At 39.4% G+C, this 23,611-nt stretch overlaps 2 protein-coding genes across 2 annotated transcripts; one reads left to right on the top strand and one right to left on the bottom strand.

Annotated features, from left to right (window-relative positions):
• Window positions 1-7,386: 7,386 nt before the first annotated feature.
• Window positions 7,387-15,474, top strand: LOC122399288 (mucin-3A; the record flags this gene model as incomplete). Its single annotated transcript, XM_043399870.1, has 6 exons — window positions 7,387-7,447; window positions 7,692-7,732; window positions 8,018-8,171; window positions 8,251-8,298; window positions 8,986-9,101; window positions 9,284-15,474. Coding segments are annotated over 6 exons (4,800 nt in total), but the record flags the coding sequence as incomplete, so codon positions are not given.
• Window positions 15,475-17,478: 2,004 nt separating this feature from the next.
• Window positions 17,479-23,611, bottom strand: LOC122399511 (serine protease snake-like). The gene is made up of 5 exons (XM_043400234.1): window positions 23,341-23,611; window positions 22,493-22,693; window positions 20,085-20,338; window positions 18,361-18,656; window positions 17,479-17,899 (listed from the first exon to the last, which is right to left on the bottom strand). The coding sequence occupies exons 1-5, from the start codon at window positions 23,432-23,434 to the stop codon at window positions 17,548-17,550; spliced, it is 1,197 nt and encodes a 398-aa protein (XP_043256169.1). The 5' UTR covers window positions 23,435-23,611; the 3' UTR covers window positions 17,479-17,547.

The raw sequence follows: 23,611 nt of genomic DNA on the forward strand, positions 1-23,611 counted from the left end.
GCGCGGGGGGATCCCTTTCGGTATCCCCAACTATTTATTATCAGCGAAATGAGAAGCGTTTTGCGGAGAACCGCTTTTTCTGCTATCGTAAACGTTAATCATAGCCGTTACTGTTTCGACATTATTCCATCGGAACGACAATCTTGTCGAAAATTATACTCCTCGGGTAGAGTTCCACAAATATTCGCGCCGACGACCGCGACACGATTCTTCGTTTGAGCATCGGATTACAACGTAAATTAACGTTTACGACAGTTTATTGGCCGGAGTCGTGTCGACGGATCCCGCGACTCGTTTTCTACATGACTCAATATCGGTTGCTGGTCGGTTCGCTGCTTTCTAAGATCTTCTGCCGGGGAGACCGGTAATCAGATTCGTTCTGTAATATCTCGACGATCTTCGTTGCTGGCAAAGGCGTCGGTGAGTGGCCCCAAATGACCTTTCTTCTGCAGTCGGGATCGTAAATGCGGGCGGATTCTCCCTGACTTAGGGTCAACGCCGAGACGATGCCGCGGCACCGCGACGGTAGGAGGTCTGACTTCCGCTTCTCTCTACCTACGAGCTTGTCTTCCCGTCGCCGTCACTACCGACCGAAAGTCTCGTGTTCGTATGTGTCGGACATATATTCGTGAACAGGATGTTTCATAAGGTGCTGCTCTGGAACGATCCCGCGACGAGCGTTTCCTGTACCGAAAATGCGGTCTCTCCCTTCATTTTCTCGTGTTTCACGTCGCTCATTCGCGAACAAAGCGGAACACCTCGAAATCTAGCCACTTTTAGATTTTCTCTTTACAATGATCCGCGGAATAATAATAATATCTCAAATAAAGTAGCAAAGACGTAGTTAGGAAAATACGACGCTTTTAAAATTCTAGAATTAAGCAGAGTTTTTTAAGGGATCGATTTGTACAAATAGGCTAATTATCCCTGCATTTATGTTGCATATATATAATAGCGTTGTATTAGTTTTTGGAGAATTTTGTGTGCTTATTCTTAGCCTAATTAGCTGGGTTTTTAATATTGAAGCGTTATTTAGTTTCATGGTGCTTGGTATATACTGTTTGTCCCATTTACCATTAATTATTTTAGAAAAGTATTTCGTTGTTTCGTTTCTTGAATTTGTTACGCTTAATTTTACTTTGCTGTGTTTAAGAAGTTCGAGCTGTGAGTTATTTAGTAGAGGGTCAACGTTATATGAGATAGGAGATGTTGGAATTGATTTTTAGATATTTCAGACTTTGCTGATAATTTAAAAAAATATGCAATCATCTGACACGTTAGCGTGGAATGTTAATCCTGGAAAAAAGTTTCGTTATATGGTTTTGTTCGTTATGGACTTCTGTTTACACGAATAAAATCCCGCATCGTTGGAAGACGTACGCGTTATCGACATGAAACGAAAAATATGGAGCCTAATAATTTAGTATAAAAGGATTATGGCATCAAAAGTCAGTCACGAAAGGAACAGCTAGTTACAAGAACTCTCCCGTAATGAATACAATGCTTTACGTAAGGTGGCACTCACACATGGGAAAAAAGTTCAAAAAACACGACACCTTCTTCGACGAAGTTCGTAATAACGCGATACAAGTAAGAGGGATGGCGTTGAAAATGAAACGCGTAATGAATATTCTCACGCGCGAAGAAAAACTATCTGAAACACTTTCCTCGCGAAGAGTGATTCTTATTAGGTATGCGATTGTTTGATCGTTTATTCAAATTTGTTTTTTTTAACGAAAAGTTTAACTCGGATATTTTGTTTCAAGCTAAACAAATTGAAGATTTAAAGACATTAATTTAGGTCTGGTAGAGATTATAAACAGACATCTTAGAGTGTTTTTTAGTAATTACACTGGCCAATAAATTATAAAGATTTTTACTTAGTGTCGTTTATGATTAGTTTTTAATAATAGTTTATTAAAATTGTAGATTAGAATGCATATTTTCTGTGGATCAGTGTTATAAGACAAGTTTAAATACTAATGACTTAAGAACGAAAAATATGATTTATTTTAAATTGTTGGATGTTTAGGTACAAAATGGAAATTAATTAATCATATTTTTGAAGTGTTTGCTCTCGCTTGACTTCGCGGCCGATGAACTTTATAAATTAACGACGAAGCTAATTAATGTAGCAGAAGTTACCGCTTCGGAAAATAAAAACTGACAACAAATGGCGAGCGGTGTGGAATTAATGGCTCCGTTTACCTTCCGGTCTTATAAACGGAAAAGAAAATTTCTCGTTTTGGACCGTAACAAAATGCCTCTGCCGATTCACGTAATTAACTTCGATGTTGCTCGCTTCGATGAAGCTGAACGAAGAATAAAAGCAAAGAATGTTATTGCATATGTTTCTATTCTCTAAATACATTATAAACATGATCATAGACTCGTGGAGAATTTCCACCGTTTCATAAGATCGATAACAATCAACGACTACGTTTTTGATAGCGTTGTTAGCGGATACGTATCTTGATAATATACTGTCCGTATACAAAACATGAACGACATTGAAAATTTAAAATACTCTCTGCATGGTCATCGTTGCGTAAAATATATTCTCTTCGCTTGAAAGAAATTCTTGTAACCCTATTGTTAGCTCGAAAATTCATTCGTAGAATATTAGCAAATCGATTCCTACAAAGGAATAATACATGTTTCAAAATGTGAATGGTAACGTTCGACAGGGAATCCAGGGATGTGCAAAATTTGATTTGAATAACTGATAACGATCAACGTGTTGCAAATCATTCGATCGAGCTGATAAAATGTTATGTGTTCGTTGTGAGATATTTCATTCTGCGATTTGAAATTTGTATTTTTATTTAACGAACAACGGACAAACGGATGTTTATCTTTTATTTATCGTTCGAAATTTGTTGACTTATATAAGGATTTTGCCCATCTCTGAGCGAATTGACAGAACTCGTGTACCAATCGAATCATTAAGCAAGCGATAGAAAAGTTGCGTCTAAATTCAAGCGGGTAAATGCAAGTTCGTTGCTAGACGGTCATTAAATGATTTCGACATCTTGATAAGATAATCGGGTACAGCCTTCCAGCTGACGTAGCCAAGATTGTTAGTTCAATGCAAGTTTTTAGCCAAGGATAATGATTATAGAGCAATCCCATTAATCAGAGGCAGGTAAGAGCGCGATAAACAATTAAAAAACCGAAGATAAAATGAGAAGTGGCATCTTTTTTTATTCTTGACTTTGCATGGATTAATGCAATGGGATTTTATGAATAAAGGCTCGATTTAACCAACGAGTTTCATCCTTCCAACCACAGTGTAATGTTACCACACTCTACTTTCCCGATTCAACCTCATTGGGAAAAAGTAACTTTTCTCCCAACACGCAACGCAGTTACGATAATATCTGGTGACATGATTTGTTCGTTTATCGGATTCTTACCCTTCACGTTTAGGGATTGCAATAATTCAAATTTACCACTTAATATTTTAACATTGATCATTTTATTGTCAATGAATTATATAGAACAGTGGTTAACTTTTTTTTCCATGAATTTTGCCATAAATTTTGACTCCTTCGGATATAACGCGCGAAAAATGATGAAACTTGGTTTCGATTTTAGCAAATTGTTAGTTCTAAGATCAATGAGTTTATCATTGGTCAGGTCTGTATCTTCGATAGAATTTATATTAGACAGGAAAGGATTATGGATTCACGTTTAATTTGTACGTCGTTGTTAATAGAATTTAATGTTTTTAGGCGTTTGCAAAATTCGTATCATAAGCAAATATTGTTAGAGAATTTTTTATTATAATTTCGTCTTAGCAAAGTACTTCTATCAGCATTTGAAAGTTTCCAAAGACACTATTTGTAATTTCTCTGCATAAGATATAGTGGTAAGTTCAGAAATATTTGTTATGCATCTTAATGTCGAAACATAGAAAAGATAAAGTTGGTAATTTTGGGCATAACGTACGTAACAAAATTGAATTCGCGGACCCCGGATATCTAAGGGCCTCTCGGGGTCCCCGAACCACAGGTTAAGAACCACTGATATGGAAGATATTCCCTGTGCGAATATATCTTCGACGAGTCACGTATAATAATTGCGCCTAGCTATGCAACTTTACTGCCCAATTACTCGACTACTTACTCGTTTCATGTTACTGGAGTATATAATCATTTTACAAAATAATTTGTTGTTCATTCAAGAACATAATATCGTCCAATGCGCGTTTCAACCGGATATACCAGTCGCAGAACGATAGCGAGGTTTCAAACAAATCGGATTAATATTATCGAACGATCAGCGTGTTCCCTTGATCAGAATTAGATGGAAAACTTTCTCGCGTAACGAAATTCGGGGGAAAGAAAATTCGAAACTCGATAGCTCGATAGATCGAATTTTTCAACCGGTAACGAAAGAAATGTGGCCCCCACGGATTACCAAAATCATTTACCAAAAATTTGGGTAAATCTACAAATTACAAATCGCCAAGAAAATCTATTTAGGGGGATTTAGTTGATTTTGAACGAGGATCTCTGCAATCCCTACTTACATATACGACGATGCTCTCTTATCGTTTCGTTCGATTTCGATCGTGAATACACGCATAGCGTCGAATTGATTCTCACTTTATAAACTCGTCAGTGGTTGGTTGCTAATGCGCATATAATTAGATGTCGCGATGGAAACTGTCTCTGATGCGGCAGAACTGTTGCGGAGGCAGCAACGAGATTCGCCCGGCGAACAACATCTGAGAATAATTGGACGGGCTGTTGTAATCCCTGTCGCTCCGAGAGGCGTTTCTTTCCGTTCCGTGTTCGTTAAATTTTCTCGAGTAATCGCGGGATCGTCGCCCGAGAATTTTGCGACCGACTTTCACGCGTATCCTTCGGTTACTAAGGACAACGCTGGTCGAACGGTCGGTGTCGTTCGGGAAACCAGAAGGTTACCGGTTATTCCTGAAATAATTGCCTCCTTTGAATTAGCATTACAAAAGAGGAAGGCGGTATACGTATGCGAGTACGCGCTCGTTAAGACGCCAAGTTTTATTTCGCTATCTGCCGGCTATTGTTTCAACATCGCTATCCGTCAGGTCCCGGTGCGGCAAGCTTTCCTTCTCCGTCGGCGAGGGTTTAGGGACCGATTACTGAAAAATCGAAATCCCCCCTTATTACGATCGCCGATGAAAATGTGATTCTTCGAGAGTCCGTTAAATTAGGACAATTAGAAATTATCGTCCCCGGGTGACGCCATTTATTGAGAAATTACGAACCGGTCGCCGCGATCAGGAACAGAGGCAAAATGTATCTCAGAATATATTCGATAAATATGATCCAACCGAAAGACCGCGCCGCAAGAATTGTTTGGATCACCATCATTTATTTTGGACACGGAAATTTTTCATTTCTATAATATTCAAGGGCAGGAGTGATGCCGTTTCTCGTTACTGGAACAGAAGTACCGATCGCAGGAAAAAGTTTCTTATCGTTGAGATTACTTAATAATGAACTCTGAAAAGTCATGCTGCTATCGCAATCCCGCGAAAGTGTTCGAAGTAAAATCACGTGCAACGGTTCAATACGAGTGCAGGTCCCGCATAACATAATAATCATTCCGAATTGCGATGAATTCGTTCAAGTCTTTGACGACGTTTCTAACTTGAGACAAAATTTTTCTATACAGCGTTTGCTTAGAACAGAGATACAGCGTGGTCCTATTTATCAGAACCAGAATCTTTTTGGGCATAATGTCTTGACGAGTTGAGGCTTCAGATAAACGCGGAAAGGAAGATAGAAAATTTCTCTTTGTCTTTAAATTGGATCCCTTCGGTCGGTGAAATTTCGTTGCACTTTTTATCGGTTACCACGATCGTAAGATTGTTTCTCCCCGGGAGTCCAAAGGTCGTCAATAGTGGAATCGATCTAAACGAGGTACAATCCTTGAAAGTAAACATTCGAGATCGACGACAACGATCGTCGGATCATATCGAATCAAGTTGAGCGTAGCCGAGAGTGAAAGTACGTCATTATAATATTCATCGTTGTTCGCCCAAAGGATTAACCATAAATTGCGCGTCGCATCAAATGCCAACTGGCAAGTTAATGACTACCGTAATCATCTTGAAAGTCCGGTAAATCGTTGAACCGTGAGAATGAACAAGATGTTCCCTACCGTATCTTTGTCGTTGCGTCATACTCACGGCAACATGATGCTATTTGTTCTTCCGACAACGATCCCCCAACCATGATGTCCGATTGAATGTCACTGAGCCACGGACATGGACCGATACGTGACACGACGTTTCTGTTCACCGCGTAATAGAAACCCCATTACCACGGTCAGGAATTTAATTAGGATAATCGATTTCGTGGGTAATCGTAGGGTACGTAACCGTGCAAATCCCGCGGCTGCATTATCCTGATTGAACAGAGCGTTTCCTTGGTCAGACTTCTTAACAGTTAATGGAGCCAGACGTGGCGTCTTTAGACACGAAGTCGTTGAAATCTCACGAAAGCGTATATGTTGCACGTTGCAGGGGCACCATCATTCCTCTGGACCAATTGGATCTTTCCACACTTGATTTATACAGTGGCGGACGTATGCTTACTCTTCTTGATGATATCGTATAGGAAAGGAACAAATATGTGACTCTTTAATGGCATATTACGAACGCTTCTTAACATTGGAATCTCTAGTTGATAATATTGTACAGGACAGGAAGAAATTTATTTTCTCATCTGAAAATTGTGTAACGATTTTTGCTGCGTGCTATGGATCGCTATCAAGTTGATAAATCCAATCTGTTAGCGATTTATCTTTAGCAAATGGCAATAAAACGTTTCTAATAGTGTATCGTGCATTGAGTGCGATGAGTAGGTACGGTATCATGATCTGTATGTTAAACATTGATACGTTGTAGAAAGCTTTCACTACAAGCTGATACGTTGACGAATAAATCTTCGTTTTGGATCGCTCTCGTAACCACAATGAGTTTACCTGTTTTCTCCTTACTATATTATCTTAAACTGTCAAGTTATTGAATAAATATTTTATGTTTAACTATTTAGTTTATAGTATAAAGGATCTTGAGGTATCGAGATTCGATTTTACTAAGAAAAGTGTTCGAGTAGCAAATTTAATTTTTTTTACATTTTACTTTTACTGTATTTATCTACTGTAGAAAAATTTAAATAAATTTAAATATCGATAATACCTGACAACTATTCGTCTGATAAATTATAATAATTTGTAATAAATTTACCGAACGAAGCTTTCTCTTCGTTGTTGGAGGTATCGGTATTTCCAGCGAAAACCACGATTTTCATTACAAATAGGAAACGATTTTATTCGAAAGTAACCCCGTACTCGAAATCTGAGAATTAACTTTTCGTACATTTTGTATGTTATAGAATCATGCACAAGGATTTATCGAGAATGACTTACCTTGAAGTAATTATATTTTTATGTAAGTATAATATTAGACACTGCTCGAGGTACGTAATTTAAATTTTTATACACAATAGAATGTTCAAAATTCTTTATATCTTGAGGCACATGTTTTTAAAGAGAAGTAAACATTTCTTTCGAACCGTGTATGTTACGTGCACATTTTATCATGAATTGTTAATAACAAAAACTTGATACTTCTACGAAGAAATGTTTATCGTTTTCTGTAACTCGCTACTTATATGTCATTCGATTTTTTTCAGGTTCAGTGGTTAGTTTCATGCCCAGCAGCTGCAAAACAGAGGTGATTACTATGTTCTATAAAAATTACACAAACTTTTAATGTCAAAACGTACTAAGAATGTGCTATAGAATATATTAAGTAGAATAGTAAAAAAAAATATTAAAAGTTTTATACGATCGGGCAGATTGTATTTGTAACTTTAAAACTTATTATATTTATAATTCAACTTTATCGCTTATGAAAGAATCTAATCGAAGAAAATTCGAAGAAATAAAAAAAGTTTCACGATTGTACAATTTTAATATAAATCTTGGATTTTCTCACGTATCGATTTCCCTGTTCTAGTCAGAAAACGACAACAGGGAAACGAGCCTGCCAAAACTCTTGTCGGAGCTGGATCTATCGAGCGTCGAAGTATCGGCGGAGAGTACCGAATCGTTGAAAACAATTGTCAAAAGATTGGCACCGGAGAAGAATGGCGAGTACCAAGTTTATCAAGGTTCCAATGCTTAAATTACCGTTGTCGAAAGTAACTATTAACCCTCTCTGTCGCGTCTCTAAAGTACTTTCTTTCCCAGTCTTCTTCGGCAGTGTGGATCTTCTCAAGGAATGGCTCAAAGGAGCGGGTATTATTATTAATACTGTACAAGTACTGCACCGCTCACTTTCTCTTTCAGCTTCCTATCTCATAGAATAATGAGCATGCATTTAAGTGGTATTCTCTTAAAACTGATCGACGCGACAACCGAAACTTCCGACCGCGATGAAATTAATATCGACGAATTAAACGGAAACGAATAGAAAATGGACAATATTGACTCGGTGAACAGCAGAGTTGGGAAAATTTTATTCGCGACTAAAAGAGGGCAATTGCATTTTTTACATGCATCGTTAAAAAAGAAATTCATAAAATTTCAACTTCAGCCCGATTACAGTTTTAAAGGAATACAGTTTTATTTCTGCTATGTACAGAGTCATTACAATGTATGTAGATTTCCAATTTCGCATGATATGCCTATGTTTCTTTATTATTAAACAGCATTGGTACAGTTATGATCCTGTAGAATAAGAATCACCAAATAAAAATATACGTTACCATTAAAAAAAAATAAAGTTGACCGTCAAATAATTTTAAAAACTAAATAAGACAGTTCTATTTCCTCCTTGAAACCGAGAAGCTTCTGTATTAAACGCCTTGTGCCTTGTTTCTGCCCCCCCGAAATCCTATCAAAGAATAGACAATGAAGAAGTTATGAAATTTTGGAACGGGTGGACGAAATCACGTAAAAAATTACACTTTTTGTTTTCGTTAGGCGTTACGGGACAACCGGGAGTAGACTTTCCAGCTCTCACGACGATTCCTGCCACTTCGTTTAGTTGCCGAGGCCTGAAAGGTGGTTACTACGCGGACTTGGAGACAAATTGTCAAGTAAGTAATGAACGGTTTAATATATCCCGCTGGACGTAATCGCCTTAATCAAATGCGAGATTTGAAACGTTGAAAGGAGGAAAGTTTCGCGTTAAAGCGGAAATTGCACGCGCCACGTAAGAAAGCAATCGGCGAACAAAGAATGTACGTGGAACGCCTATGATCGTAACTTTCGTTTTCAGGTGTTTCACATCTGCGACAACGGTCGTAAGATCTCGTTCCTTTGCCCGAACGGCACCATCTTCCAGCAGTCGCAGTTGATTTGCGATTGGTGGTTCAAGGTGGATTGCAGCAAGTCCGCGGAACTGTACGAGCAGAGCAGCGAGCAACTGATCGAGGAGGAACGAAAGCGAGCCGAGTCGCGGAAATCGAAGTTCGAGTATCAACAGTCGATCGAGAACGGCGGACAGCAGGACTATTACGACGTTCAGAATCTCAGTTACGACGGGAAACAGAACGGACGGATAAAGACGTACGAGGAACCGCCGCTGGAGAATCAGGTGCAAGAGAGGACAAAGGCTTCCCGGTATTTCGACGGTAACAATTTTAGCCAAGAGTCGTTTGGCAACAATGGATTCCAGACGGGTCAGACCGCGAGCACGAGGTCGCAATACAATCAGTTCACCAGAAACACCGACGAGGGGAACGTGAACAAGTATTCGACGACGAGTCAGGATTATTACAGCACCCCGAAGAAGGGACAGAATTATCATGTCACCAATAGGAACTCGAACGCTCAGCGGGACGAGAAGGGGGCATTGAAGAGGCTGAAATTTAAAAGTTTCGCTAGGAACAGTTCCGCCTCCACCGTTCCTCAAAGAATTACTCCGTCGTATACGGAGTCGACCACGTTCAGGGCGAGCAACACCAGTCCGATCAAGGAGTCCCAACAGTTTGCCGAGAGCGCAGCGTTCGTTGGCAATCGGGGGAATTGGTTGAACGAAAACACCGGTAACTCGCATCAGTATTATTATCAATTGTATATAAATCGCGACTCTACCGCGAGAAGTACCGATTACGAGTCGACGACACCGACGATCGAAAGAGACAACGACGCCACCACTCAGGGAAGCACTTACTCGTTCGCGGACACCACGTCCACTTCGTACGAAACGACCACGCAATACGCGACAACCGTTACTCCACCGTGTAACGAGAACGTTATCACGGAAAGTATCGTGACGAGCCTGCCAGCGAATTCTGACGTTCCATCGGTCACGGAGTCGCTGCAATTCGCCAACAGTAATTACCATTACAGGGGGAACCTTAATTACAATACCGTTAATAATAAAAATAACGATAGGGTAAGCGTTACGAACAGCAACTCGGGAACAGATCTGCCTGCTACGACCCTTTCCTACGGAACCACGGAAAGCTATCGCTACAACAGCGTAACGCCAAGTTCTGTAAATCAGAAATACACCACGAATCAGTTTACGTCGTTGCCCACTTCGTCTGTTCGTAGCAACAGCTTTGGTCGCAGCACCGACGGTCAATACAATAGAGCAACGAGCAAAAACCCTTCCACGGTTTCACCGGTGTATCGACAGAACTTTATCACCTCGACGACAGGTAAACCGTTCAAGACTACGTTACCGTATCAACAGAACGTCGTAACGGAAAAGGATTTGAGTCCGTACGATAGGAGTTTCACGTACAAGCAAGGCAAGGTTATGTCCACTCTGGGCCCTTACATACCGTTCACTAGAAATTACGCTCACTCGACCACCGGCACGACAACGAGGTCCACACCGTACACACCTACGGTGCCTACTTACACTTCCGCGAGGACCTTGATACCGAAACTGAAACACTCCTCGCCGACCTCGTTGACTAAATTGAGAACGAACTCGGCGCGTTTCTCGGAAAGGGAACACGCTCTGAGCATGTTGAACTCCCTTAAGAATTTGGGAAGCAACGTGTCCAATTTGTCCGATACGCTCAACGTTAACGAAAGAGCGAGTAATCTTTCCGGCCCCCCGGCGCCATCTACGCTCCACTCGCTGGCCTTGTATTTCTCCACGGCCACTGAGAACTTCGACTCCAACGAGGCCACCGACTCCTCGATCAACATCGAGTCCGAGGAGGATGTACAGAAATCGTTCGTTTCGAAGAAGAGCAACGGAACCGTCCAAGTACCGACCAGTCTTTTGACTCGGCACACCATCGATTCCTACGCGGAGCTCTTCAAACTAAACGACGCTTTCGAAAATAATTCGACGACCGAGGATCGCCTGGACAATGCCAGTGTCTACGGCGAGGACTACAACGAGGACCTCGAGCTGCAACAGAGCGGCGGATCGTTGGACGATCTTCGAAAGTCGAACAGCACCAAGCTTCGAGAACTCGCTCAGGTATTCACGCATGCGCTGTCAGCGTATCTTCTAGATCCAAATACGTTCAAGAAAGTGCTCACAGAGATCAGACCGACCGAACCGACGCGGATAACGCTGGACACAGAGCAGTGGGAAACCACGACTCCGTATTCGATCGCGGACGAAGAGAATTACACTCCTTCGATCAACGAGAAAGACGAGGTTTTAGACTTCTCCGACGACGTGAGTGACCTCAGACAGAAATTGACGACCGTGTATCCAATCGTCTCCGAGCCACCCACTACGGTTCAAGAATCCGACACTCTCAATACGCTGCCGTCCACTTACTATACCACCTCCAGACCCTCGAGCCCAGAAACGTACGAACCGAGCACGAATTTTGTGTCTACCAATTCCGTGACCAACGCTTATTTCGAAACTTCGGTGCCTACCACGGAAAGCACCTTCTCTTCCGAACACGGTAGCACACCGTACGCGAGCGACTCCAGCGTCTTTTACAATCAGAATAACGAAATAGACAAAGGCAACGCCGGTCAGGTTACCGACAACTACGTTCCTACCGACGATGTCGGTAATCGAGTCGGAGGCTTCCAAAACAATAGCGCCACTATCGCCACGGAACCCGACGCGGACGGTAGATCGTTCGTTACTACTCCTGTAAGCGATAACTATGCAGTTTCTCCGACGCCATCGTCCGCGCGGTTGCTCGTACACGTGGGATCTTATAATTGGAACAAAAAGGCTACCAGCAAGAAGCCCGAGCAACAATTGACGCCACCGTTCTACGAGAGCTACGCGGAAACGATTCGGAAAGAGAATGAAAAGTCTAGTTCTGCCCTCAATCCCGAAAACTATCGTAGCACCTCTATGTCCTCTCAAAATGTACGATCGACGACCACCGATCCTAAGAACCACGAAATTTCCGTCGATCAACCTCGCACGGCCCATCGTCACAAATCGTTGTTGCCGGAACCGAGACCCGGCGGAATTTCTTTTCCCACGTCGCGGACCAGTTATATGAAATTCCGAAACGTTTACAACCGTGTGGACGAGCATAACATCGGGTCGACTGAAAGACCAACGCTGACAACGTTCAGGACAACGGAGCCGACTACTTTTACCACGGCGGACGTAGATACTACGCCCTGTGCCAACGTCGATTCCAGCGACTCGTTCGAATCGGTGAGCCAGAAAGAGGATCCGAAGCTACTGAGCAATAATCATTGGACGGCGTCGCCGGCCGTGACGCATCTTTGGGAAACGTCCGTCTTCGTCGATCCTCAACGCATCAATCACGGCTTGGAGTCGGACGTCAGCACGACCGTGTCGTCGGGCACAGACGGCTTCACGGACAGCCACGAAAGCGTGGAGTACGAAAACACGCCCTCGTTCAACGAAGGTACGACCAGCAGCATGGAGGAATCGTTCAGCAACGAATCGGAACTGGATCAATCGGATCTACCCCCTCCGTCGCAGAGATTGTCGCGGGACAAAGATTCGCCCACAACGTTTTCCTTGCTACCGACCTCGTTCACCGCTGAGAACACCGTGACGCCAAAGCCGTTGATCACCACGCGTTCGAGTATCACGACTACGATAACCTCTTCCATTACGTCCACCAATTCTTTGCCGCAAGAAGCTCTGGTATCCTCGTTGCTGCCGTACACGGTGGCGGAGGACAAGAACAACTCGAACGAGACGGAGAAAGAGGTCGCCGAGAAGCTGTTCGGTAAATTGAACGCCTCGAGTACCAACACGTTGATGAGAGTAATGAAACAAGCGGACAATAATGAAACCGTGCGACAACTCGTGCTCCTACTGGTGCGCCACTGCAACGACCCGGTGAATAAAACGATGCAGCGGGAGAAGGAGGAACTATTGAACGCACTTCTGAGATTGCCGGTAAACGAGTTCGCCTCCGAGGAATCCAGGAACGTCGTGATCGGTATCAATCAGCTTAGCGTGTCGTCCGCCGGATCGACCGCTCGCCCCAGGAATCCGTCGACCTCGGCGACGTTCACGGAGCCATCGGTCACCACGTACCGTAATAGAAAGAGTCGCGTGTTTCGTACGACCACCGAGGGCTCGACGAGCGTCAGACAATCGGAAAAGGCAACGACGACGGACGCGATCAATTCGTTGCGAGAGGACGAGAACTCCGCGTCGGATGGCAGGGCGCTCGAACTCCTCAGATCGTTGTACACGATAGCCACGAAATGGGGGTGAAATCCGAGGTGTCGCTACAACCGGAATGCGACGGGCCTTTGGAAATAAATCCTTTCCGAAACGTGTTTTTCTGAACGGAAACCATTTACCAACGTGATATTTCGCGTAATTCGATTTGTCAAATCGCTTCGAGTGTTTCAAATTCCTGTGTTTTCGTACGCCATTTTCGACGATCACGTTCAGTATTTCGATAAAGGTTGTTCGTACGGGTGTTGGGAAATGTACTACACGTAGCTGTCTCGATGAAAATACTTTTCTTTTCACTTTACGCGCACGTAATTTTGGATACAGTAATGCACGGTTAAGTTTTATAAGATTCGGGGCCCAACAGTGAAAGTTACGCGTGCAGGACTCGAAGTTGCTTGACAAAGAAGGAGAATGATTATAACGGAAGGAAGCTGGATACAGTACATCGAGCGACAACTTCAAAAATATGCCGCTAAGATAAAAAGAATAATCATACGATATACAAAATTTGACTTGCAAGGTGAGCAAATAATTGACAGTATCTCAAAAACTAAAAATCAGTTATGTATATTAATATTATACATGTTTAATTAGTCGAAGGTAATATGATTTATATGGTGTTTGGTCTTGTTTCAAACAGAAGAATTTGAAAAATGCATTGGTTTTTTCTTATTGCATGATTTTCAATCTTCTTATGGCATCTTTAACGGTCGGTAAATGAACGGCGAATTGTGTTTTGAAAATAATCACTATATTTAACAATAAACTATAACAGTAAATTACACTCCTGATTTCACGTATGTATTCGCGCGTTTTTTTGTTAGTTGGCTCGATCGACGCAGTGGCGTCGCTGTCGTTGCCGATTCTCCGGTGCAGATATGGTTTCCGCTACACAATCTCTTTGTATTCTGTGTCCCGCTTATTTTCGTTTTGTCGATTCTCTTTCCTTTTCTGTTGGATCAGGAATAGTGGGAAGTTAACTTTGCAGATTTTCGTGAAAGTTAAACGTACATTACTGAAAAGTGTACGATGTTATAGCGTCAGCGACGTATCGAACGACTCCCAATTAATTTAATTTGACATATTACGGATGAACAAACGCGTTCGTGGAATAACTCATAGTACATAAAATTATTTAGTAACGGAATTTGTTGGAATTCGTTCGTTTAGGTTGTATTCGTACATGCCTGCAATCGCACCTGATCTTAACAGTATTACATTGCATTACGTACAAATATACTGTATTATAATCGTTGTACATCCTCTGTTGAATAAATAAGAATTTCGATGACTAGAGTTAATAACTTGCCTCCACGTGAAACATCAATTACATGTACACATATACATCATGTTACCTCTAGCACGATGTACGATTTTTCATCCCTTGATCGATTATCTGACAAAAACAAACTTGGAACAAAAACTAAATGATATATGGGGTGTACTATAGATGTCGCTGAAACAAGTTTAAAATAAATACATACAGAATGAATTGTATTTGAACGACAAAATTGAGTCAGGTATATTTTGTGGTTAGAAGTAAGACGGCATCGTTTTCGAGAAAATTGAATTTTGAATATCAGACGAGTACGCGTGTATTTAATTAATATATCGATTTATTCAGAAATTTATTTTAAAGACATCTATCGTACACCTCATATCGTTCAATTTTTGTTCCAGAGATAGTTGCGAAGGGATAAAAAATTATGTGTGGCGTTAGAAATAACACACTGCATATGTCTTTGTACAAACGGTCTATGGTTTGCGCATTCTCATTTAAACTGGTAAACAAAGTGGAAGCTTACGTTACTTAAACTGCAACTTAGGGACATCGCTTAAGTCGAACATGCCGATCTTTATAAACTTCATGTATACTATAATTCTCGAAAAAATATTTTACACGTATTTTTTTTTATATTTGATATCTATATTTAAGGAGTGAAATCAACCCCTAAAATTGGGGGCGAAAAACAACTTTGGCTCGTTATCTCGAAAACAATACAGTTTAAGGGAAAAGTCACTTAGACGATAACGATGTATTTTTTTATAAGTTGCAGTAAGGCGTTCGTGACGTAAACGCTTACGTCCGCCTACGACAAAAACAGTTTTTTAACGACTGTCACTATTGTGATAATTATGTAGAGTGACTGATGCGAAACACAATGTAAATATCCAGTGTACCATAGTGTACCTAACGTTCATTGAAAACTTGAAATCGAAGATTTTAAAAAATAGATATTTCACAGTTTGGTTTGTACTTTGAGTTGACCAGTTTACACAAAAAAAATTATCAATAATTTATCAAAAATACGAATAAAAAATTAATAATCTTTCATATATTCTTTAAACAAATTGGCATTTTGCAAATCTGTTTAGTTATAAAAAAATACATAATTTTTGTCTAAAAGACTATTCTCTTAAACTGTGTCGTTTACAAGATAACGAGGCGAAATTATTTGTGATTTCATCTCTTAAATATGGATGTCGGCAAATTAAAAGAACATACGTGAAAAGTATTTTTTTTCGAGAACCATAACGTACATGAAGTTTATCAAAATTTGCGGACACGATTTATAAGCGATGTCCCTTATTAGATCATTTGAAATTGCTATAAATCTTGGTGTTGGTGCGTTCGTTTGCGTTTTGGGTATTTTAAAAGTAATAACTTAAGAAGTACGAGGTTCTTGTAATACGCACTATACTTTAAAATTAAAATTCTTTATTTCGTTGTTACATTGGAAACATGCTCGAGATCTTCGTACAAAAATATTATAAAATCGAATGGCTTTTCCGTGATGTATTTAGTCTACTTAATTCTATATTACGATTGCCCGCATTTAATTGTACTTTGCTTATAAAGAGTATTCGGAATCGATGCTTATTATACATATAGATCGCCGTCCAATACAGTAGCCAGCATGGTAGATATGATCGACTTTATGTAAAATACATTTGTACAAAATGTGAATAAATAAAAGAGGGTTTTGTTAATGTTTACACCTGCCGTTCATCGCTATATTTTTTTTACAAATTGGTATTCTTGATTTTCATCCTATTCTGGCTTCTAGAAAAATTTAGTCACCTATCCCCTGTCGATTTTTAGTAATTTTGTTTTGGCGCCCTATAGAAAAGTTGTATAATACTCTTTCGTAGATACCCATGAGCTCTATTTTAGAAAAAAATTTCATTGAAATATATTCACTATTGTAGGTGTTATGGACGTTTGAAAATTGGACCATTTTTATGGGGTTTTTCCTCACTTTACAGTGTTAAGGAGTAACTTTTCGAATATTTTTGGAATTTCTACATATTCTTCGCCAAAGTACGCGTAGTTTGCCGTTTCAAAAATTAAAATCCTCCGATCCGTTCAAAAGTTATGACATTTTAAAGATTTGCATTTCTGGTCTCACATTAGTTTTTCGGTGAAGAATTTTTTTCTCGAAAGTGCGTAGGATTTCGGGCATATGTCTATTCACCAAAAATGCTTGTAATCGACCCCTGTAACTAAACATAATTTTTTTAGCGTGATTTGAAATTTTTTAATTTCGTCTAAAAGTTCCAGTACCTTCTCGAATTTTTTTCTCGAAAGTGGGTAGGAATTCAGGGGTATGTGTATCCACCAAAAATTATCGCAATTGAGCCCCGCAACCGAAAATAATTTTTTCAGAATGATTTGAAATTTTTTAATTTAATTTTATAATAACTTTTTGATGAAGCCTCAGTTAAGAAATTGATATTCTAAAATCTCCCGTTAAAATTTTTCTCGGAGGTAACCAAACACCCTGTAAAATTTTAGGTACAAAAATAATGTAAACAAAAGATAAGTAAAAAAAGATCTTTTCCTTCGCATTACAAATAATATATTTTTAAAATAGGTGGGGCTATTCATGGGAACAACATTGCATATCGTATTATATTTACACAATAGTTTTTCTTATCGACACGCTGAAAGACGCACTAAATTTGTTCGTATCTGTCTCTCTTTGGTTGTCCGGCCACACGTGTTCCTCGATCCAATCCAAGTACGAATATACCGCCATATAAACGCCCGGAATCGAACTGCCGCAACTTTGACCGAAAGCTGTGATACCGATAACAGTGTCACCGTTTTCCGTCAACATTAATAACGGACCACCGCTGTCTCCTTGACAAGCGTCCGATCTCCTGGTGCTGTTCTTGTCTATCGCGCAAATCATGTTCTCGTCGATACCCTGGGGCAGCTTGAGGAATCCATTGTAGGACTCGGAACATTCTTTTCTATCCACAAGACTGTAATTTATCAAAATGAGAACGACTGTGCAGAAGGCGTCGAGAATCCTGAATGTTTTAATAAATTTCGTAGCACGGAGAAACAATATTTGTAGCTTTAAATAGGAATATTTCAATAGGGAAATGGGAATTATCTGTTATGCCATATCGATTCTTGCAGTTATTTTCAAGTTTGAAAATCAAACTTTTTTAGTTAATGCAGGGAGTAAAAGGAAACATTTTCATATTAATCCTTTCGAACATAGAATTTAACACGATTTTGAAACTGGTTTCCCATAAAAAAAAGAATGGGGAATGTCTGGGAATGTCCTTCAATTTACTACAGAGACAAACGAGTCTTCTAGAGATAACTGGAACACGTGTTTTTGATAAATAGATAATAAAAGCAATGTAACTAAGTTGATTTACATACGTAATTTATTACTTTTGAACTATTCGATAGATTATTAAATGTGTATTACCTGAGACTGGGCGTTTTCATCAGCGAGTTGGAGCCTTCGGTGTCGAAACTTGTGTCCCCCCATCCGATCACAATTAATGCTGTTTTCGGTGTTATACTCATAGTATTCAAGGATCTGGTTTGGAGGCAGATAGGTTTAACCGCGGTCGAGAGCTGCACTTTTGTTTTCAGTTTAAGAATAGCCACGTCGTTGTAATTTGTGCTACGTTTGTACAGCGGATGGGAAATTATATCGCTGATCGGGATGCGTTGTACATTCGCCGCGGTGCTGTTTATATGCTCGCTGCCCAATCGTACCTGCAACAACACATTGAAGCTGAATTACTTCATTTATGTAGCTATCTAAACATTTTTGGCGATATCTTGTCGGTGTATATTATCGACCTCTATAGTTAGGGTAAAAGTAACCTAATGTAGCCACTATGTAATATCTTGGTGTTCGACCACCCCTGGGAAAAATTTTAAAGGGGATTTTAGATACCAAAATAAGAAATTCAGGAATATTAATTTCCTGATTGAGGTTTCGATAAAAAGTTACTAGAAAGTTAAATTAAAAAATTTCAAATCATTTTGGAAAAATTATTCTCGGTTGTGGGGGCAAATTATAATCATTTTTGGTGGATAGACATACCACCGAAATTCCACGCACATTCGAGAAAAAAATTCTTAACTGGAAAATATGTCTGATCATGAATTAATGATTCCCCTGAAATTTCATGCGTTTCAAATCGTTCTGAAAAAATTATTCTCGGTTGCGGGAGTCGATTATAATCATTTTTTATCAATAAACATACCCCCGGAATCCTACGCACTTTCGAGAAAAAAATTCGAGTAGGTGCTGTTTTTGGGCGAAATTAAAAAATTTTAAATCGTTCTAAAAAAATTATTTTTAGTTGCAGGGGTTAATTGCAATCATTTTCGGTGAATACGTACACCCTCGAAATCCTATCCACATTCGAGAAAAAAATTCAGTAAGTGGACAAATTTTTCGACAAAATTGAAAAATTTTAAATCGTTCTAAAAAAATTATTTTTGGTTGCGGGGGTTAATTACAATCATTTTCGGTGAATACGTACACCCTCGAAATCCTATCTATTTTCGAGAAAAAAATTCAGCAAGTGGACAAATTTTTCGACAAAATTGAAAAATTTTAAATCGTTCTGAAAAAATTATTTTTAGTTTCAGGGGTTAATTACAATCATTTTCGGTGAATACATACACCCTCGAAATCCTATCTATTTTCGAGAAAAAAATTCAGCAAGTGGACAAATTTTTCGACAAAATTGAAAAATTTTAAATCGTTCTGAAAAAATTATTTTTAGTTTCAGGGGTTAATTACAATCATTTTCGGTGAATACATATACCCTCGAAATCCTATTCACTTTCGAGAAAAAAATTCAGCAAGTGGACAAATTTTTCGAGAAAATTGAAAAATTTTAAATCGTTCTAAAAAAATTATTTTTAGTTGCAGGGGTCGATTACAATCATTTTTGGTGAATACACATACCCTTGAATTCCTACGTACTTTCGAGAAAAAAATTCCTTATCCCAAAATTTTGTTATTCGCATGATAATGAAACAATCGACGTGTTTCTTTTATTTGAATTCCTTCTAAACTTAAAAGAACACAGTCCCGACCATATTAGAAAGAAAAGAATCATAGTTTTGTGAATTTTGGCCGATTCTTATTTTCTACTTTCCTGAAAGTTGTTTAACCGTACTTACTTCGATGGGAACTTTTTCGTTTATGTTATTTACACAATGTGCTGCTGTTAACACGTGTTGAAAGGATATCAAACTACCTCCGCAACCGTATCTAATGGGAGGCGCGTCCTCGTCGTCGGAGTCGTTTTCGTATCCTAAAGCGACCATGAATGGAAATTCGCCAGTCTTTGCCTCGATTCCACCGAATATATGAAAATTCAGATCTTCTTGTTTCCTATTGTATATCGTTATTTCCTCGTCATACTGTTGGCAAGCTGAAAATTACAATCTTATTACGAACAGCGAAGAGTAATTCAGAATAATTAAAAGGAATTGCTCATATTTAGAAAAGAAGTTATTTTCAACAAAAATTATTACTTCTATTATACATTGTATTGTATTTATCAAACCTTGCCTAATTTGATTTTTAGTTATTTCGTGCATTGAAACATTCACTTAAAGGAAAATCGTTTAGAAACACCGAGGAAATAAATATACGCTTATCTAGATTTTTTAATAAATAATGCGATGAGTTTTATCGTAAAGAAATATTTTTTATCCGTCATGCGTGAAATTTAGGTACCATTTGCCATTTAAATTGTAATTTTAACGAAAACTAAAATATATTCGTATATGTTTAGAATCTTTGAGGGTCAAAACGAAATAAAACAAACAAGTGCGCGTTCTGAAAAGAGGTCGCCACAGCTGACTGGTTAACGTTACAACCTAATTGTTGTCAAATTTGCGTAGCTCTTTACATATCAACCGAACCTCAAGTTTCGTTATACTTGCAAAAATACGTCAGAAAATCGTTCTAGAAGATGTATATCTTTTCCCAGAAGCCTGTACACGCATGTTTCTCGTTTTACGTATAAATTTCACTTTCAACAAAAATTCATATATTTAAATTTTAAGTAGAATATGCGAACGAGGCCCATCGCGAATCATTTATGCACATTTATAATCATATTGCCGAAAAATGTCAAACCGATATAAAACGTTACATGTACCATGTTAGATTCGACGTGGAATGTAACAAATCTTTTTAATTCCATTAATTGCGGAACGATTAAAAAAGAATTCTAGCATTTTTATTATTAAATATCACGGTTTTGAAAGCATTAAATTCTCCTAAATCGCCTCAAATTGACGAAAATGAAATTTGCAATTCAATAGGGAACAAACAAAATTTGTCGGTTCAGGGGATTTCCGAAATTTTAAACAAACATCAAGAATTCATAGTTTGAAACAAATAGATGTATCAAAGCTGGTTTATGGAACAAAACTTTCTCGATCGTGTGACAGCATATAATAAAAATATAAGCTCCGGTATTAAACATAGCAAGCAGGTATAGGATGACCTAATATATCATCCAAATCATACTGCTGTTATTTTGTCTGGGTTTTATTACATTCTAACATGACTTGACATAAATTCAAAATTCATTTAAAAGACGACCAACGTATTCCATAAACAGCCTTCGAGTTCATTGTTCGTTTCGAGTTTCATTTTACTTTTTCGAAGCGAAGCTTTATACGAGACCATACTGCGTCTTTCTTTATTTTCATCGAAAACAGACAAAGTGTTCTACAAGGTCTTAAACAATTTGGGACCAACAGACTCCGGAATCAAAAATAAATCTGTTCCCGGTATTCCCCGGCGATCGATTCTGCGCGTTAATAATGATATTCAGATTTACTCGTGTTCGACACAGACAGTTGTGACTTGTGCGCATGCCTAGCAAAATTTTGTCTACCTTGTCGTACGATTTAATTACAAGTAATCGTTCACATGTATACTATTTGATTTTCTTTATCACGTTTATCGTTTTAAAATTATTCACTGTTTAGAACGCTACTCTTCCAACTTGATGAAACAAAATTGTCTACACCGATATTAACGTAGTTTCTTAGATCTTTTAATACAGACTTTATATCGAAGATTTCTACTTATTATTAAAATTGTTAATCATACGGATTCTTCTGGATTCAAATACCATAAATGTTCACCAAACTTACGCAGACCTATTTTATTTACTTTTATTTAAAAAACGGTCGTGCATACTCTTAAAATATCGAAACACAATTATGTCCTGCATTAACCTGAAATTACTATAATTTACAAATTTTTTATCCGTTATCCGATCGCTATGATTTTTTTACCTAGTATTTACAGTTTAGTAAGGTAGCGTGAGAAAAAGTCAGAAGTTGAAAAATAAGGTGCACCCTAATATGCTAGTACTTCGAAGTAGCACTCGAAAGGTTTGTGTTCTTAATTCTCACGCCTTAAAAATACCATTGATCGGTGTTTTCTTTTGTTTCGATGATTGTTTTCCTACATACGTGTCTCATTGTTCGATCTACTTCCGATGCATAGAATCGTTACGTGATACATCGGCGACAAAACGTTATATAAAAGAAAACCGTACCGGTGTCGGCCTGTCGTTGGGCCATCTTTTGGGTGATGTTCACGGGACAACAAACGATTTCTATCAAGCCCTCGAATCCGCATCTCCCCGAGGATTCGGAATCCCTTCTGCCCTCGTGCGCCTCCAGCACTCTGGGCGGGCACTCGGGTAGCTTCCTGCACGTTCCTTGCTTACCATCCTCCAGCACACACTGGCTGCCTTCTGCAAGCCACAAACGTAAATAAAGAATCGAGGTTCCAACAAACTGCCTCTCAATATCTTTATTCTAATCCGTTGTGTTGACAGTTACGTTAAAAATTAAATTCAACATAAATCGTTAACAAATAATATTCACGAATTAACGAAGTAACGTTAGGTTTAGAATCTGCGTCAAACGTGTTCCGTAAACTTAGTGAGAAAAAGTAGTAAATAGGATTGCCAAGGTATTTCGAAAGAAACGTAGTTTCTCTTGTTAAAAGATGCTGTTTTAAAACGTGCAATCACAATGTTCATTAAATTGTATTAATTGTTGATCGTCGATTATTTTGCAAAATGACACTGTGTTGATACGAACGACCGTGCGTCGTCGAGCTTATCTAGACGAGCTCTTCGTTTCTTCCTTTCTCGGTCGATCGAATTCGAATTCGTCGTGAAGGAACAACGTGACGTCGAGCGAAAACGGCTCCGAACGAGAAATACAAGCGGTCGATCATAATTCCGGCCGGTCGCGGAATAACAGAGTTCGCCGAAAAAGGAGCAAGATCCGTCAGTGTTTGTTCAAGAGACGCGAGGATGACGGTACACGTTTGCCTCGTTGGTCGTAGCTGGTACCCGCGTACCAGCACGTAACCACACATGCACATATGTACCAGCAAGCTCGTCGACTGCGGCCCCGACCGTGAACTCGAAGGTACTGGTGCACAATTGGGAGAGGATGATCAGTAGAAAGTTGATGATGCACATCTCCGCGATAAGAACAGCGACGCGACGAGGGACCACGGGACACGGTGTCGATAAAGCAATCCGCGTGGCGTGCAGTTCAAGACTAAACTGATGATGGCGAGCAAATCGAAGTGACGCGATGAATCAGACCGAAGGGAAACCACTCGTAGAAAGATTCACGTTCGTCGGCTTCGAGCT

This window comes from Colletes gigas, unplaced genomic scaffold (genome assembly GCF_013123115.1).
Source record: "Colletes gigas isolate AHSC1104 unplaced genomic scaffold, ASM1312311v1 Colletes_gigas_Sc00013, whole genome shotgun sequence".
In the NCBI taxonomy this organism is placed as follows: domain Eukaryota; kingdom Metazoa; phylum Arthropoda; class Insecta; order Hymenoptera; family Colletidae; genus Colletes; species Colletes gigas.

What these genes read in the sequence shown, in the direction of transcription:
- LOC122399511 (XM_043400234.1), bottom strand. Translation starts at nt 23,434, where the DNA reads ATGTGCATCATCAACTTTCTACTGATCATCCTCTCCCAATTGTGCACC. An exon ending in CGCAGTCGACGAGCTTGCTG is followed by an intron (nt 22,694 to 23,340) that starts GTACATATGTGC and finishes TGTGGCTTGCAG; the next exon opens with AAGGCAGCCAGTGTGTGCTG. An exon ending in ATGAAAACGCCCAGTCTCAG is followed by an intron (nt 17,900 to 18,360) that starts GTAATACACATT and finishes GATAAATTACAG; the next exon opens with TCTTGTGGATAGAAAAGAAT.